Raw genomic sequence first — 13066 nt, 5'->3', positions numbered from 1 at the left:
TTATCTCTAGCAAAGGCTTCCTGGGAAAAGGATCCAACGGGCAGAGAGAGAAGGGAGGGGTCTGTTTAGGGAAGCTTTTAATGTCTGTTGTTTTATCGCTTTTTTATTATTATCATTAATTCTGTTGGGAGCCACCCAGAGTGGCTGGGGAAACGCAGCAAGATGGATGGGGTATAAATAATAAATTATTTTTATTGTTGTTTTTATGCCTGGCATGTGGCAGTGACCTATTTTCTTACCCCTGCGTGGCCATGGTTAACTTCCCTCCAGGCTCGGCTTGGAATAAGCAAAGGCGGAAGGAAGAGAGTGTCTCTGTGCATGTGCAGAGGGCTGTGTCTCATGGAGAACCCACAGTCTGTGGCCGAGAGGGTTTCAGAGGAGGTGATAACATAGCATTATGTACAAACAGCAGTGTAACATTAGTACATTATACAGTATAATAATAATAATAATAATAATAATAATAATAATAATAATAGATTTATTATTTATACCCCAGCCACTCTGGACAGCTTCCAACAAAATATTAAAATACAGTAATGCATCAGACATTAAAAGCTTCCCTAAACAGGGCTGCCTTCAGGTTTATTTGATGTAATAAACCAGAAATAGAAGTTGGGGGAAGTCAACAGGGGGAGGGGGGGAAATTGGAAAATGAATGTTAAGTATTGCATATTTGTTATGAGAAAAGAAAATGAATAAAAATTATTTATAAAAAAGGGAGTGTTTCAGAGGGTCTCCGGTCCTCCTCCTTTCCCGTTCCCCCTCTGCCCCACCTCCATAGACCCTTCCTCATAATCGGAGAGACTGGATCCTGCCCTGGGTATTTGGCAACAGGCGCTGCAGAAGCCCAGCAAAGGAGCCAGATGAGAAACATAACCTCCCCAGCACCGCCACACCCTGTTCTTTTTATAGTTTCCTCCTTGCCGGCACGCAGCGCCTTTGGATCCTGGCCCCAGCACCTGTTTGGGCAGCGGGGGCTGGGATGGCTGACCTGGCAGAGCTCTCTCTGTGTCACAGAAGCTCCAGCAAGTGCCCAGGGCTCAGCGGCCGCTTTGCAAAGGAGGAGAACATGAGAGGAGCAAGAGATTTTTGATCGTGGAACAGGCCTCCCCTTCCTTGGAGTTTTTGAAGCAGAGGTTAGGCCATAGCTGTCAACTTTCCCCTTTTCCTGCGAGGAATCCTATTCAGAATAAGGGAATTTCCCTTTAAAAAAAGGGAAACGTTGACAGCTATGGGTTGGGTGGCTCTCTGTCAGGGGTGCTTTAGCTGAGATTCCTGCATTGCAAGAGGGTAGAATCCTAGAAGGTGTTTAAAAATAAATAAATATTTATTTGGTTTTTCAGATTAAAACTTTACAGTCACATATCAAACATATCAATAAGATTCCAAGGAATCTCTTGGACGTACACCCTCCCCTTTTGCGGGTCCTATTGTTAATCATTTCCTCCCGCATCTTTCATGATGATCCAGATCTTTTACATCTCCATTGTGTCCAAAATTCACCATTAAACTACAAGTGTCATTCCAATCCTACTAATGATTTTAACTGATTGCAATGGTCTTTAAGATAAGTTATAGAGTTTCCCCATTTCTTATTAGATAGATATATAAGACCAGCTTTTAAAACACACTTGGGGGTACAATCCCAAAAGGAAAGCAAACTTTTAAAACAACATACATCAGTAAATTTAGAATTTATAAATGCGACAAGCGTATAGACACTTAAAACTTTAAGATAAACTACCAACAGAGAGACGTCCCAGAGTCACCCATGGAACCGAGTTTGGGGATTTTCTTAACGAACTAGTTTGGGTTGGGGGATGGTTTACACCTACACATCTGTACACAGAATCTGGCGATCATCCAGGTCGTCTTACGATCTTTGCCTAACAGGAAAAGGTCAAATTTTTGCTTCCATTCCTTATTAAAATTCTGGTCTTCCTGATTTCTGACTTTCCGGTCATTTTTGCCATTTCGGCGTAATCTATCCACTTCATCTGCCATTCTTCTCTGGTCGGGACTTTATCTTCCTTCCATCTCTGGACCAATAATGTCCGCGCAGTCGTGGTTGCATACATAAATAGTCTTTCCTGCTCCCTTGAGATCCTACAATGCTAGAGTTGGAAGGGACTCCAGGGGTCATCTAGTCCAACCCCCTGCAATGCAGAAATCTCAGCTCAAGCATCCCTGACAGATGGCCACCCAACCTCTGCTTAAAAACCTCCAAGGAAGGAGACTGGAGAGGACACCATATGTCCTTGCCAAAACAATCAGTATGGAAATCAGAATTCTGTGAACTGCCCTGAGAGGTATAGGGTGGGATATAAATTCAGTTAATAATAATAATGAAGAACTGGTCCAATGTCATCATTGCAAGTCGTCCACAACCTTCCGAGGGAGACTGTTCTGCTAGGGTTGGCCTAGATGATCTCCGGGGTCCCTTTCCCACTCTGCAATTCTGTGATTCTATGATAAGAAGAGGCAGCTGAATCAGGCCAAGGGGACCCATCCAGACCACTTTCTCACCAATGGAAAGACTGCAAGCAGACCTGAGCGTCCTTTCCTCTCCTGTGGTTTCCAGCAACTGGGGTTCAGAATAATAACAATAACAATAATAAAAAAATTATTATTTATACCCCACCCATATAGGGACGCGGGTGGCGCTGTGAGTTAGACCACAGAGCCTAGGACTTGCCGGTCAGAAGGTCAGCGGTTCGAATCCCCGTGACAGGGTGAGCTCCCGTTGCTCGGTCCCTGCTCCTGCCAACCTAGCAGTTCCAAAGCAGAAAGTGCAAGTAGATAAATAGGTACCACTCCGGTGGGAAGGGAAACGGCATTTCCGTGCGCTGATCTGGTTCGCCAGAAGCGGCTTAGTCATGCTGGCCACATGACCCAGAAGCTGTACGCCGGCTCCCTTGGCCAGTAAAGCGAGATGGGCACTGCAACCCCAGAGTCTGTCACGACTGGACCTAATGGTCAGGGGTCCCTTTACCTTTACCCCACCCATCTGGCTGCATTTCCCCAGCCACTCTGGGTGCTCCCAACTGAAATAATAATAATAATAATAATAATAATAATAATAATAATAATAATAATTTATTTATACCCTGCCGATTTGGGGGGTCTCAACTGAATATTAATACAGCATTAAACATTATAAACTTCCCTAAACATGGCTGCCTTCAGATGTCTTCTAAAAGACAGTTGTTTATTGACTTGACATCTGATGGGAGGGCGTTCCACAGGCTGGGCGCCACCACCGAGAAGGCCTTTGCTGCCTCCGACTGTGGAGGGACGCCCATTGATAGCCCTCCCTTCCTCCATGAATTTGTCTAATCCTCTTTTAAAGCCATTTCGGCTGACGGCCAGCGCTGCCTCCTGAGGGAGGGAGTTCCACAGTTTAACACAGCGCTGTGTGTCTCTCCCCCCCCCGTCCTAAATCTTCCATCCATCAACTTCATTAGGTGTGGTGAGTTTCTGTCGTTATGAGAGAGGGAGAAGAACTTTACCCGCTGTCTCCATGCCATGCATAATTCTATATCTTGCCAATTCTTCCTCCCTTCCTTTGTTCCAAACTGAAAATTCCCAAACCGAGACTCCAGAGGCAGGACCAGATTTCCCAGCTGGATTCTTTCTCTCCTCCTGGGATCACTGAGTCATCAGTCCTCCTGCTGCCAAAGGGTATTTCCACCCGACAGGTGCAGAATTTATGGGGGGAACAGTCATCCGCTCTAAGCTCGTGTTATTTAAGGTGGTTCTGCTCTGCCTTCGACGTGCACAGGGTAGCTGAGAGGACTCATCCTGCACACGCCTTCTAGAGCTGTTCTTCATGAAGGCTGCTGCATCACCAACCTGCGAGGCTTCCCCCCTCTTTCTTTTTTCTGACTTTAAAAAAATATATATTTAATTTTCAATGCAAAATTACAACAAAAATTACAAACATTGAATCCAAAATAAAACTATACAAACAAGAAAGAAAAACAGAACACAAAAAAGGAAAAAAGAGAAAACGAAAAAGCACACATCTACAAATAAAACCATATCTTCATTTTAATCTAGTCATTACATACATATACACATATTGACTTCCTTCGTTTGTTCTAAGACCTCAAAAATTTTACTCTTTCTAAATTGTTGTGTCTAATTTAGATTACCTTTATCTTTATAATTTTTACATCATTTTTCTTTTTCTTTAACCCTGCAAAGCATCATTCATTACACGCCAATATGCTTACTCCAGAACAATGTTTTATCATATACTCTTTAGCACATCCCCATTCTTTTAATAATTTCTGGTCCGATTGTCCCCTTATGAATGCTGTGAGTCTTGCCCGATTTATATATTCACAAAATTTAATTTGCCATTCTTGTATTGATGGAATTTTTCTTTTTTTAAAAAAAAGATATTTATTAGAGGTTTTTTTTAAATATAACAATGAAAAAATAAATAAAAAGAAACAAAATACAAAATACAACATAAAAAACATTTTAAAAACAAATAATTTTTCATAGCATGTCTTTCTTACACTTATTTCCCCAGACCTCCTCATACCTCCCTTCTTTGTATTCCACTTCAATTTGTTAGTTCAGCAAGTCCTTACCATTAAGCTTTTACCCATTTATAAACCTTTTTTTCCATATCTCCTAAAGCATTACAGCTGGAAACCCCTTAGTTTATCCAACATCCTTCTAACATTCATTAATTTTACAATATTTCTGTAAATAATCTTTAAATTTCTTCCAGTCTCATTGATGGAATTTTTCTCCCTTTCCAATTTTTTGCTATAAGCATTCTGGCAGCTGTCGTTGCATAAAGGAATACTTCCCTTTGATTGTCAGGAATATCGTTTGTGATTATACCTAAAAGGAATGCCTCAGGTGCTTCCCCCCTCTTTCTCAGGGATTGTCCGCCCTCATGCCTGTTGCGATGCGCCCAAGGGGACGGGGGCAATTGGCAGACCCCCAGCTGGCTCCAGCCCATCGGCCGGCAGCTGGTCAAACTCCAGTCCTCGGTTCTGCATCAAAACTGCGACCCAGAGCTTCAAAAGTCTTTCCGAAGCTGAGTATGCAAGCCAGCAGAGATAATAATAATAATAATAATAATAATAAATTTTATTTATATCCCGCCCTCCCCAGCCGAAGCCGGGCTCAGGGCGGCTAACAACAATCAATTAATCAGTCAAATAATAACACAATCTAAAAATATTTCATTATAAAAATGAATTAAATCAACAAACTCCTTGCGGTGGAAGGGCGGACAGAGGCATATGTAAAGCATATTTACAAGCAGTTTATTTAGCATACATCAGGACAAAGGAAAAAACATGTCTTCCCCCTTTCGTGTCCAAGAAAGAAGCAACAAAAGGCAAAAGCTATACCATATAGTTAAAGCTATGGTTTCCCCAGTAGTGATGTATGGAAGTGAGAGCTGGACCATAAAGAAGTTGATTGCCAAAGAATGGATGCTTTTGAATTCTGGTGCTGGAGGAGACTCTGGAGAGTCCCATGGACTGCAAGGAGATCAAACCTCTCCATTCATAAGGAATTCATCTCTGAGTGCTCACTGGAAGGACAGATCGTGAAGCTGAGGCTCCAAGACTTTGGCCACCTCATGAGAAGAGAAGACTCCCTGGAAAAGACCCTGATGTTGGGAAAGATGGAGGGCGCAAGGAGAAGGGGACGACAGAGGACGAGATGGTGGGACAGTGTTCTTGAAGCTACCAGCATGAATTTGACCAAACTGCGGGAGGAAGTGGAAGACAGGAGTGCCTGGTGTGCTCTGGTCCAGGGGGTCACAAAGAGGCGGACATGACTAAATGACTAAACAACAACAATACATAAATGGAAGTTCCTGGCAAGCTGTGCTGGAATGTAAACAGACATGTGACATGCAACAGCTCCACACATCTGTTTAGGTGGAACAGAACATCAATATCCTAACAATGCCAAGAGGAAAGTGGCCATTCCTGTTGCCATCTGCTTTCTGGCCCTGCCAACTTCCTGCCCACCCCTCCCCATCTTCCCATCAGATTTCCACCTGAGGTTTAAATGGCTAGAATACTTTGAAAAGATGCTGTCAGTGGCTCAAATGTGTTCCTTCCAACTTTTCCCATTCTATGTTTCTGTGGAACCCTCAGATGGCACAGCTGGGTTTTCCTGTGACTGTTTTTATTCTATCTGTTGGATAGGGTCTCTAAAAGGTAAAGGGACCCCTGACCATTAGGTTCAGTCGTAGCCGACTGGGTTGCGGCGCTCATCTCACTTTATTGGCCGAGGGAGCCGGCGTACAGTTTCCGGGTCATGTGGCCAGCATGACTAAGCCGCTTCTGGTGAACCAGAGCAGCACATGGAAACGCCATTTACCTTCCCGCCGGAGTGGTACCTATTTATCTACTTGCACTTTGATGTGCTTTTGAACTGCTAGGTTGGCAGGAGCTGGGACTGAACTACAGGAGCTCACCCTGTCATGAGGATTCGAACCGCCGACCTTCTGATTGGCAAGTCTTAGGCTCAGTGGTTTAACACACAGCGCCACCTGTGTCCTGGATAGGATCTCTATCTCCTGCTTAATTACTCATAGCTTCCAAGTGGTTGATACAGAATATAAAATGTTCATAAAAAATACAGATTTATTGAATTTGTATCCCAACTTCCCTCCTCTGCAAGAGCTCCAAGTGTTGCACCTGTGTCAGTGAGTGAGCAGGCCAAACCCAAAGTTTTCCCATTTCTCTAATCTCACTCTCCAGTTAGGCAGTTTCGGTCACTGATGAAACTCAAACAGAAGAATTAAGCCTTTTGCTGTGCTGGCTTGAGGCCCCATGTGATCAGCCTGGCCGCAGGCTTGGAATGGACAAAACTCACTGTGTCATGGAAGTGGCCTGGGGAACTCATTGCAACCAGATGTCATGGTGGGCAGAAGTACATGGGGTTTTCTAAGTGTGTTAGATTGTGGCGGAGGATGGTTGGTGTATTAGATGGGTGCTGCACGTGGCAGGCAGGAGGGGAACATCCCATAATCAGAGGCAGCCTCCCTCAGGCTACCCGATGCCAGGGAGGGAGAAAGGACAGTCACAGACATCTGTCACCTTCTTGTTCTGCTAGTGAGCTTCATGGCTGGGTGGGGATTTGAACCCGGCTCTCCCAGGCCCTGGTCCAACACTCTCAGTGGGTCTCAAACGGTTTTGTGCTACTGCTGTCTTGGTTCCATCAACTCGCCCCCAGTGCCCCCTATCCCACCCTGCCCTACACAATAAAAGCCCCTGGGAGGTGAGATTACCTAGGAGGATGCAAAGAAGCAGGGGCAGCAGAGGAGGGGATTATGGAGCGCACAAATAAAAACCAGACTTTGAAAAGCTGATATTATAGGATTAAGTTCATCAGTTTTGTTTAATTAATTAAACTAAATAGTTTTAGCTGGATTTTGAATAAATGGGCAATTAATTTTTGCTGTTTTGGATTTTATCATGTTATTGCCAGGTGAAAATGTTCCTTTTTAACCAAGTCTTTGGCTGATTAATATTCAATGGCCTTTTAAAGGTGTTTGTGGGAAGGGAATGTTATTGTTTCCTTTCCTTTTTGTTTTCACTATTTATTTTGTGCTTTCAGCCTGTATTTCTGTCTTGTGAACCACACTGAGATCTTCAGGTGAAGGGCAGTGTATAAAATCAATTAATTAATTAATAGAAAAAGAAGTGCGGGAACTCACCAGGAACGCCTCCCTTGTTCTACAGGGTAGGTGGAATTCCAGTGCAGTTAATGCAGTTAAACCGGAGTGAAGGAAGAGGTGATTTCATCTTGCATGCTAGGTGGGGCTGGATTGAGACCTTTTTTAAGATGCCCCAAACACTTAAAAGGTTTTGGTGCCCCCATATATATCACATTCAAAATATAAACAACAATAAACTGTAAATCTAAACTATACTTTTTGAAATGAAACAAAACCTGCAGTAGGATGGAAAATAATCTTTATTTTTGTATGCTCCCACTTTATTTCTATTTGGGGAAAAATTCTCCGACTTTTTCTAATTGCAAAGTCTTTGATCTGATCCTCAAACTAATCTTACCTGACACATTTGCTTCTATACTCAGTCAAGATGAGGCACCCAGTCTGCCTTGTTGCACTCTTGTTCTATCGGGGTTTTAAATATACTTTAACTGAGAAAAGGAACACTCAGAGGAGCAACTGGTGACCATTCATGTCTTGCAGCGGAAAAATTCTGGGGTGCCTCCCTTGATACCCTAAGCACGTGCTTATTTTGCTTAACGGTTAATCCAGCCCTTATGCTTGGACGTTTTCTTGCCGTCTTTTATTGCCTATGGTTGCTTTTAAAATTATATATATATAATTATTATATATTGTCATTTAAACACCTTGTTGTAAGCAGCCCAGGGAATATTAATGGACTGGTGGCTATATAAAGTTAACAGCAGACAAACAAACAAACAAACAAACAAACAAACAAACATATCCCAGCGACGAAATGCGGCGGGGGCGAGTAGCTGCGCGCAGCTGCGCTTCCTTTTGCGCGCCGAGTATCCCGGGCGGCCGATCGCGCAGCGCCCCCTGGCGGGATAACGCGCCGCCCTGTCTGCCGACTGGTCCTGATGCTGCGTCCGGCGCTGGGCGGGAGGCGGGCGGCGCTGGGCGGGGATGGCTCTGTGTGACCGGCGGGCGCTGCGCCCCTGAAGGCGGACGCGCGCCAGAGACAGGGAGAGAGAGAGAGAGAGACCATGTTCCGCTGCGTCGTGCAGCGCGCCTGCAGCCTCCCCGCCTTGGAGAAGGGCGACAAGCGCAGCGACCCGGTGGCCAGCGTCACCTTCCGAGGTAAGGGCCCCTCCGAGACTCAGCCCAGAGGCCCCCAGAGGGTGGGGGGCAGAGGTCTGGACAAGGGGGGGGACTCCTCCTCCTCTCTGCCCCACCCCACAGGCTGCTCAAAAAGGGAGCTCTGCCCGGCACTCCTCTTTTGTTGCTTTTGCAGAGGGAGTTTATTCTAATCTGTATCTTTGATCCATGCTTTCGGACTTACTTTTCATAGTGGCAGTCTTCGTATTTATTTCATTGCATTTTATAGCATACCTAGTCTTTTGAGGAGCTCAAGGTGGCCGGCATGGTTCCCACGCCCCTCCTCATTTAATCCCCACAACGACCCTTCGAAGCATAGCTGTCAACGTTTCCCCCTTTTTTAAGGGAAATTCCCTTATTCCGAATAGGATTCCTCACAAGAAAAGGGAAAAGTTGACAGCTATGCTTCGAAGTGGGGACGCGGGTGGCACAGCGGGTTAAACCACAGAGCCTAGGACTTGCCGATCAGAAGGCTGGCGGTTCAAATTCCTGCAACGGGGTGAGCTCCCATTGCTCGGTCCCTGCTCCTGCCAACCTAGCAGTTCGAAAGCACGTCAAAGTGCAAGTAGATAAATAGGTACCGCTCTGGCGGGAAGATAAATGGTGTTTCCGTGCGCTGCTCTGGTTCGCCAGAAGCGGCTTAGTCATGCTGGCCACATGACCCGGAAGCTGTACACCGGCTCCCTTGGCCAGTAAAGTGAGATAATAATAATAATAATAATAATAATAATAATAGTAATATAATTTATTATTAATACCCCGCCCATCTGGCTGGGTTTCCCCAGCCACTCTGGGCGGCTTCCATAGAAACCAAAAAACACTAAAATATCATACATTTAAAACTTCCCTGAACAGGGCTGCCTCAAGATGTCTCCTGAATGTCAGGTAGTTGTTTATCGTTTTGACATCTGAAGGGAGGGCATTCCACAGGGCGGGCGCCACTACCGAAAAGGCCCTCTGCCTGGTTCCCTGTAGCTTTGCTTCTTGCAATGAGGGAACCGCCAGAAGGCCCTCGGCGCTGGACCTCAGCGTCCGGGCAGAATGATGGGGGTGGAGACGCTCCTTCAGGTATACTGGGCTGAGGCTGTTTAGGGCTTTAAAGGTCAACACCAGCACTTTGAATTGTGCTCGGAAACATACTGGGAGCCAATGTAGGTCTTTCAAGACCGGTGTTATGTGGTCTCGGCGGCCGCTCCCAGTCCCCAGTCTAGCTGCTGCATTCTGGATTAGTTGTAGTTTCTGAGTCACCTTCAAAGGTAGCCCCACGTAGAGCGCATTGCAGTAGTCCAAGCGGGAGATAACCAGAGCATGCACCACTCTGGCCAGACAGTCTGTGGGCAGGTAGGGTCTCAGCCTGCATACCAAATGGAGTTGGTAGACAGCTGCCCTGGATACAGAATTGGCCTGCGCCTCCATGGACAGCTGTGAGTCCAAATTGACTCCCAGGCTACGCACCTGGTCCTTCAGGGGCACAGTTACCCTATGAGCGCTGCAACCCCAGAGTTGGCCATGACTGGACCTAATGGTCAGGGGTCCCTTTACCTTTACCTATGCTTCGAAGTAGGCTGAGAGGCAGGGACTGGCTCCCAAGCCACACCTAGTGAGCTTCCTGGCCAAGTGGGGATTTGCTCTCTGGTCTCCTCCCGGGAGAAATGGGAAAGTCTTGGGTTTTCTCTGCCTCCACAGTCAGAGGCAGTGATGCTTCTGAATCCGTTGCTGGAAACCACCGGAGGGGAGAGTTGCTCTTGCGCTCAGATCCTGCTTGCAAGTTTCCCATTGTCCCATCTGCTTGGCCCCTGGGAGAACAGGATTCTGGCCTAGATGGGTCCCCTTTGGCCTGATCCAGCCGCGATCTTCTCAAGTTCTTATGTTCCTGTTCCTTTGTTCCTTCTGAACTGCTGTCTTCTGATGTGTTTCCACCAACCTATTCCAATTCACGTTTTTATTTGGTGTGATGTTGTCACGACCCTCTTCTTCTTTATACCTTTGACCAAATAAATAACAGAATGTATTTATTTATTGAATGATTATAGATAAGGAAAGGACACAATTAAACAACAACCTAGCAACACCCAGAGACATTTTAAAGCATAAAATCATTGTCCCTGCCTGGAGATGCTGCCGGGGCTTGAGATGTGATTATTCCTCATGCAAAGCAGATGTTCTTCCCCTCCTGCCTTTTCCCTACAGACCATGCCAATGAGCATTGTGGGCAGCACCCATCTTACATTTACTGATCACATGAAAACCCAGTTAAAGCAAGAACTCCTTTAAGCCAGAAGTGTGAAAACATCCGCAGAGTTTCTGGGAACCCGGGGAGGGAACTAGATGTCTGCATCCAGCAAAGATTTATATGGGCATACCTATATTCTGGGACGCGGGTGGCGCTGTGGGTTAAACCACAGAGCCTAGGACTTGCCAATCAGAAGGTCGGCGGTTTGAATCCCCGCGATGGGGTGAGCGCCCATTGTTCGGTCCCAGCTCCTGACAACCTAGCAGTTCGAAAGCACGTCAAAGTGCAAGTAGATAAATAGGTACCGCTCCGGCGGGAAGGTAAACGGTGTTTCCATGCGCTGCTCTGGTTTGCCAGAAGTGGCTTAGTCATGCTGGTCACATGACCCGGAAGCTGTACGCCATCTCCCTCAGCCTATAGAGCAAGATGAGTGCCACAACCCCAGAGTCGTCCGTGACTGGACCTAATGGTCAGGGCTCCCTTTACCTTTACCTATATTCCAGGGAGTGATCTCATAGCAGAATTGTGGACTTGGAAGAGACCATGAGGGTCATCTAGTCCAACCCCTTGCAATGAATGTATCTTTTGCCCAACGTGGGGCTCGAACCCACCGTCCCAAGATTCAGAGTCTCGTGCTCTACCAGCTGAGCTAGGTCTCAACCTGATATCAAGTTGAGAGGTTCAGCATGTCGGTTGTTCCCTGGGAACAGAGGTGTAATTTGACATTTCACTTGTGTGGGGCAATGGTGGAAGTGGCATGAGGTATGGAGACATATGTAACCTCAGATAAAACTGTAGGCAAGACGCCCTCCAAACTCTCCACCCGGCTGAAAATAAGGGCCCCCTTCTAAGCTTGGAATAGTTCTATTTTCATGCCAGGGATTCCTGCCAGTGCCCCACCCTGCTGAGACCTCCGATTCTGCTCTCCCTTCTGTCTGTTGCTGCATAGCTGGCCCTGCACTTATTCCAAAGCACAGTTTCTCAGAGACCTGAGGTCCAGAATTGCAGGTGAGGTGACTGAAACCTGGAGATGGGTCAGCGACTCACGCTTAGCAACATTTGAGCCACGCATTATTCCCTTTATATTATTTTAAAATTATTTTTTTCAGACGTTTTCACAATCACCTCACAATCAAATAATTACATTATTTCATCTGTTGACTTCCCACCCTCATCTCCGCAGTGTTTTTACTCCTGGATTATATCTTTATCCATTACAAAAAAGTTTCTCTGCTGCAATCATTTTGTCATTTTTCTTCTTCTGCTTTTATCTCAAATCCTGCCTGCGATTTCATTTGGCTGTAATGCTTTTTAAAAATTAAAGCCCTCCATTTTTCTTTGAAAAGTTCATCATTCTGAGCTCTTAATTTCGCTGTCAGCTTTGCCATTTCTGCCTAGTCCACTTCCCCTTCATTGCAACCTCCTCTTCTTTCCATTTCTGAGCATATAATATTCTAGCTGCTGTTCTCACAAACATAAATAGTTTGTGCATCTTCTTTGGAACACCTGCCCCTATTATACCTACAAGCTTCTGGTTTTGGGGGAATATCCCATTTAAACCTTTTCTTCCTTTCATTATATATCAAGCCAGGAATTATTCCTCAATGGGGGGCCAGCAGGATTTCCTGGGCCTGGTGTATTGTGTGTTATTTCAGTTCCAGATTTCTGCCTTGCAGGGGGTTGGACTAGATGACCTCTGGGGGGTCCCTTCCAACTCTACGACTCTACGATTCCATGATGTCACAGTCCAAATCACCTTGCTGAAGGCTGGTTTGGCTTCCCATTTTGGTACGTTGGCTCATGTTGCCAGCTGAGCTCCCGTGTCCTGCAAGGAACAAATTTATTTTTTTTGTATATAATTTTTAAATTAAACTTTATGTTTTACAATTTAAAGTACTCGTTTTTTTACATCCTTAAAATATCCATGACTTCCCTTCTTCTCTTTCCATGGTTCATTTTACATATCATCAATCTCTGCCTATTTTACA

The 13066-nt window shown here is 45.5% G+C and overlaps 1 protein-coding gene across 7 annotated transcripts in view; it reads left to right on the top strand.

The window, feature by feature from the left end:
* The window catches only part of DYSF (dysferlin), a 185343-nt gene that overhangs the window by 5269 nt on the left and 167008 nt on the right, over positions 1-13066 (top strand). For 2 of the 7 annotated variants that reach the window (XM_082236248.1, XM_082236246.1), the window contains exon 1: positions 8694-8827. The exons of 3 other annotated variants lie outside the window; for them this stretch is intronic. In XM_082236248.1, the coding sequence (XP_082092374.1) occupies positions 8734-8827 (94 nt within the window). In that variant the 5' untranslated portion in view covers positions 8694-8733. Of the gene's footprint in view, positions 1-8693; positions 8828-13066 lie in introns of those variants that run through there. 2 more of the 7 variants (XM_082236252.1, XM_082236249.1) reach the window with 1 other exon arrangement.

Source organism: Podarcis vaucheri (assembly GCF_965113315.1).
Source record: "Podarcis vaucheri genome assembly, chromosome: 9".
NCBI classification, from domain to species: domain Eukaryota; kingdom Metazoa; phylum Chordata; class Lepidosauria; order Squamata; family Lacertidae; genus Podarcis; species Podarcis vaucheri.
The sequence above is the reverse complement of the archived record's forward strand: the minus strand, read 5'-3'. Positions and strand labels throughout refer to the sequence as shown.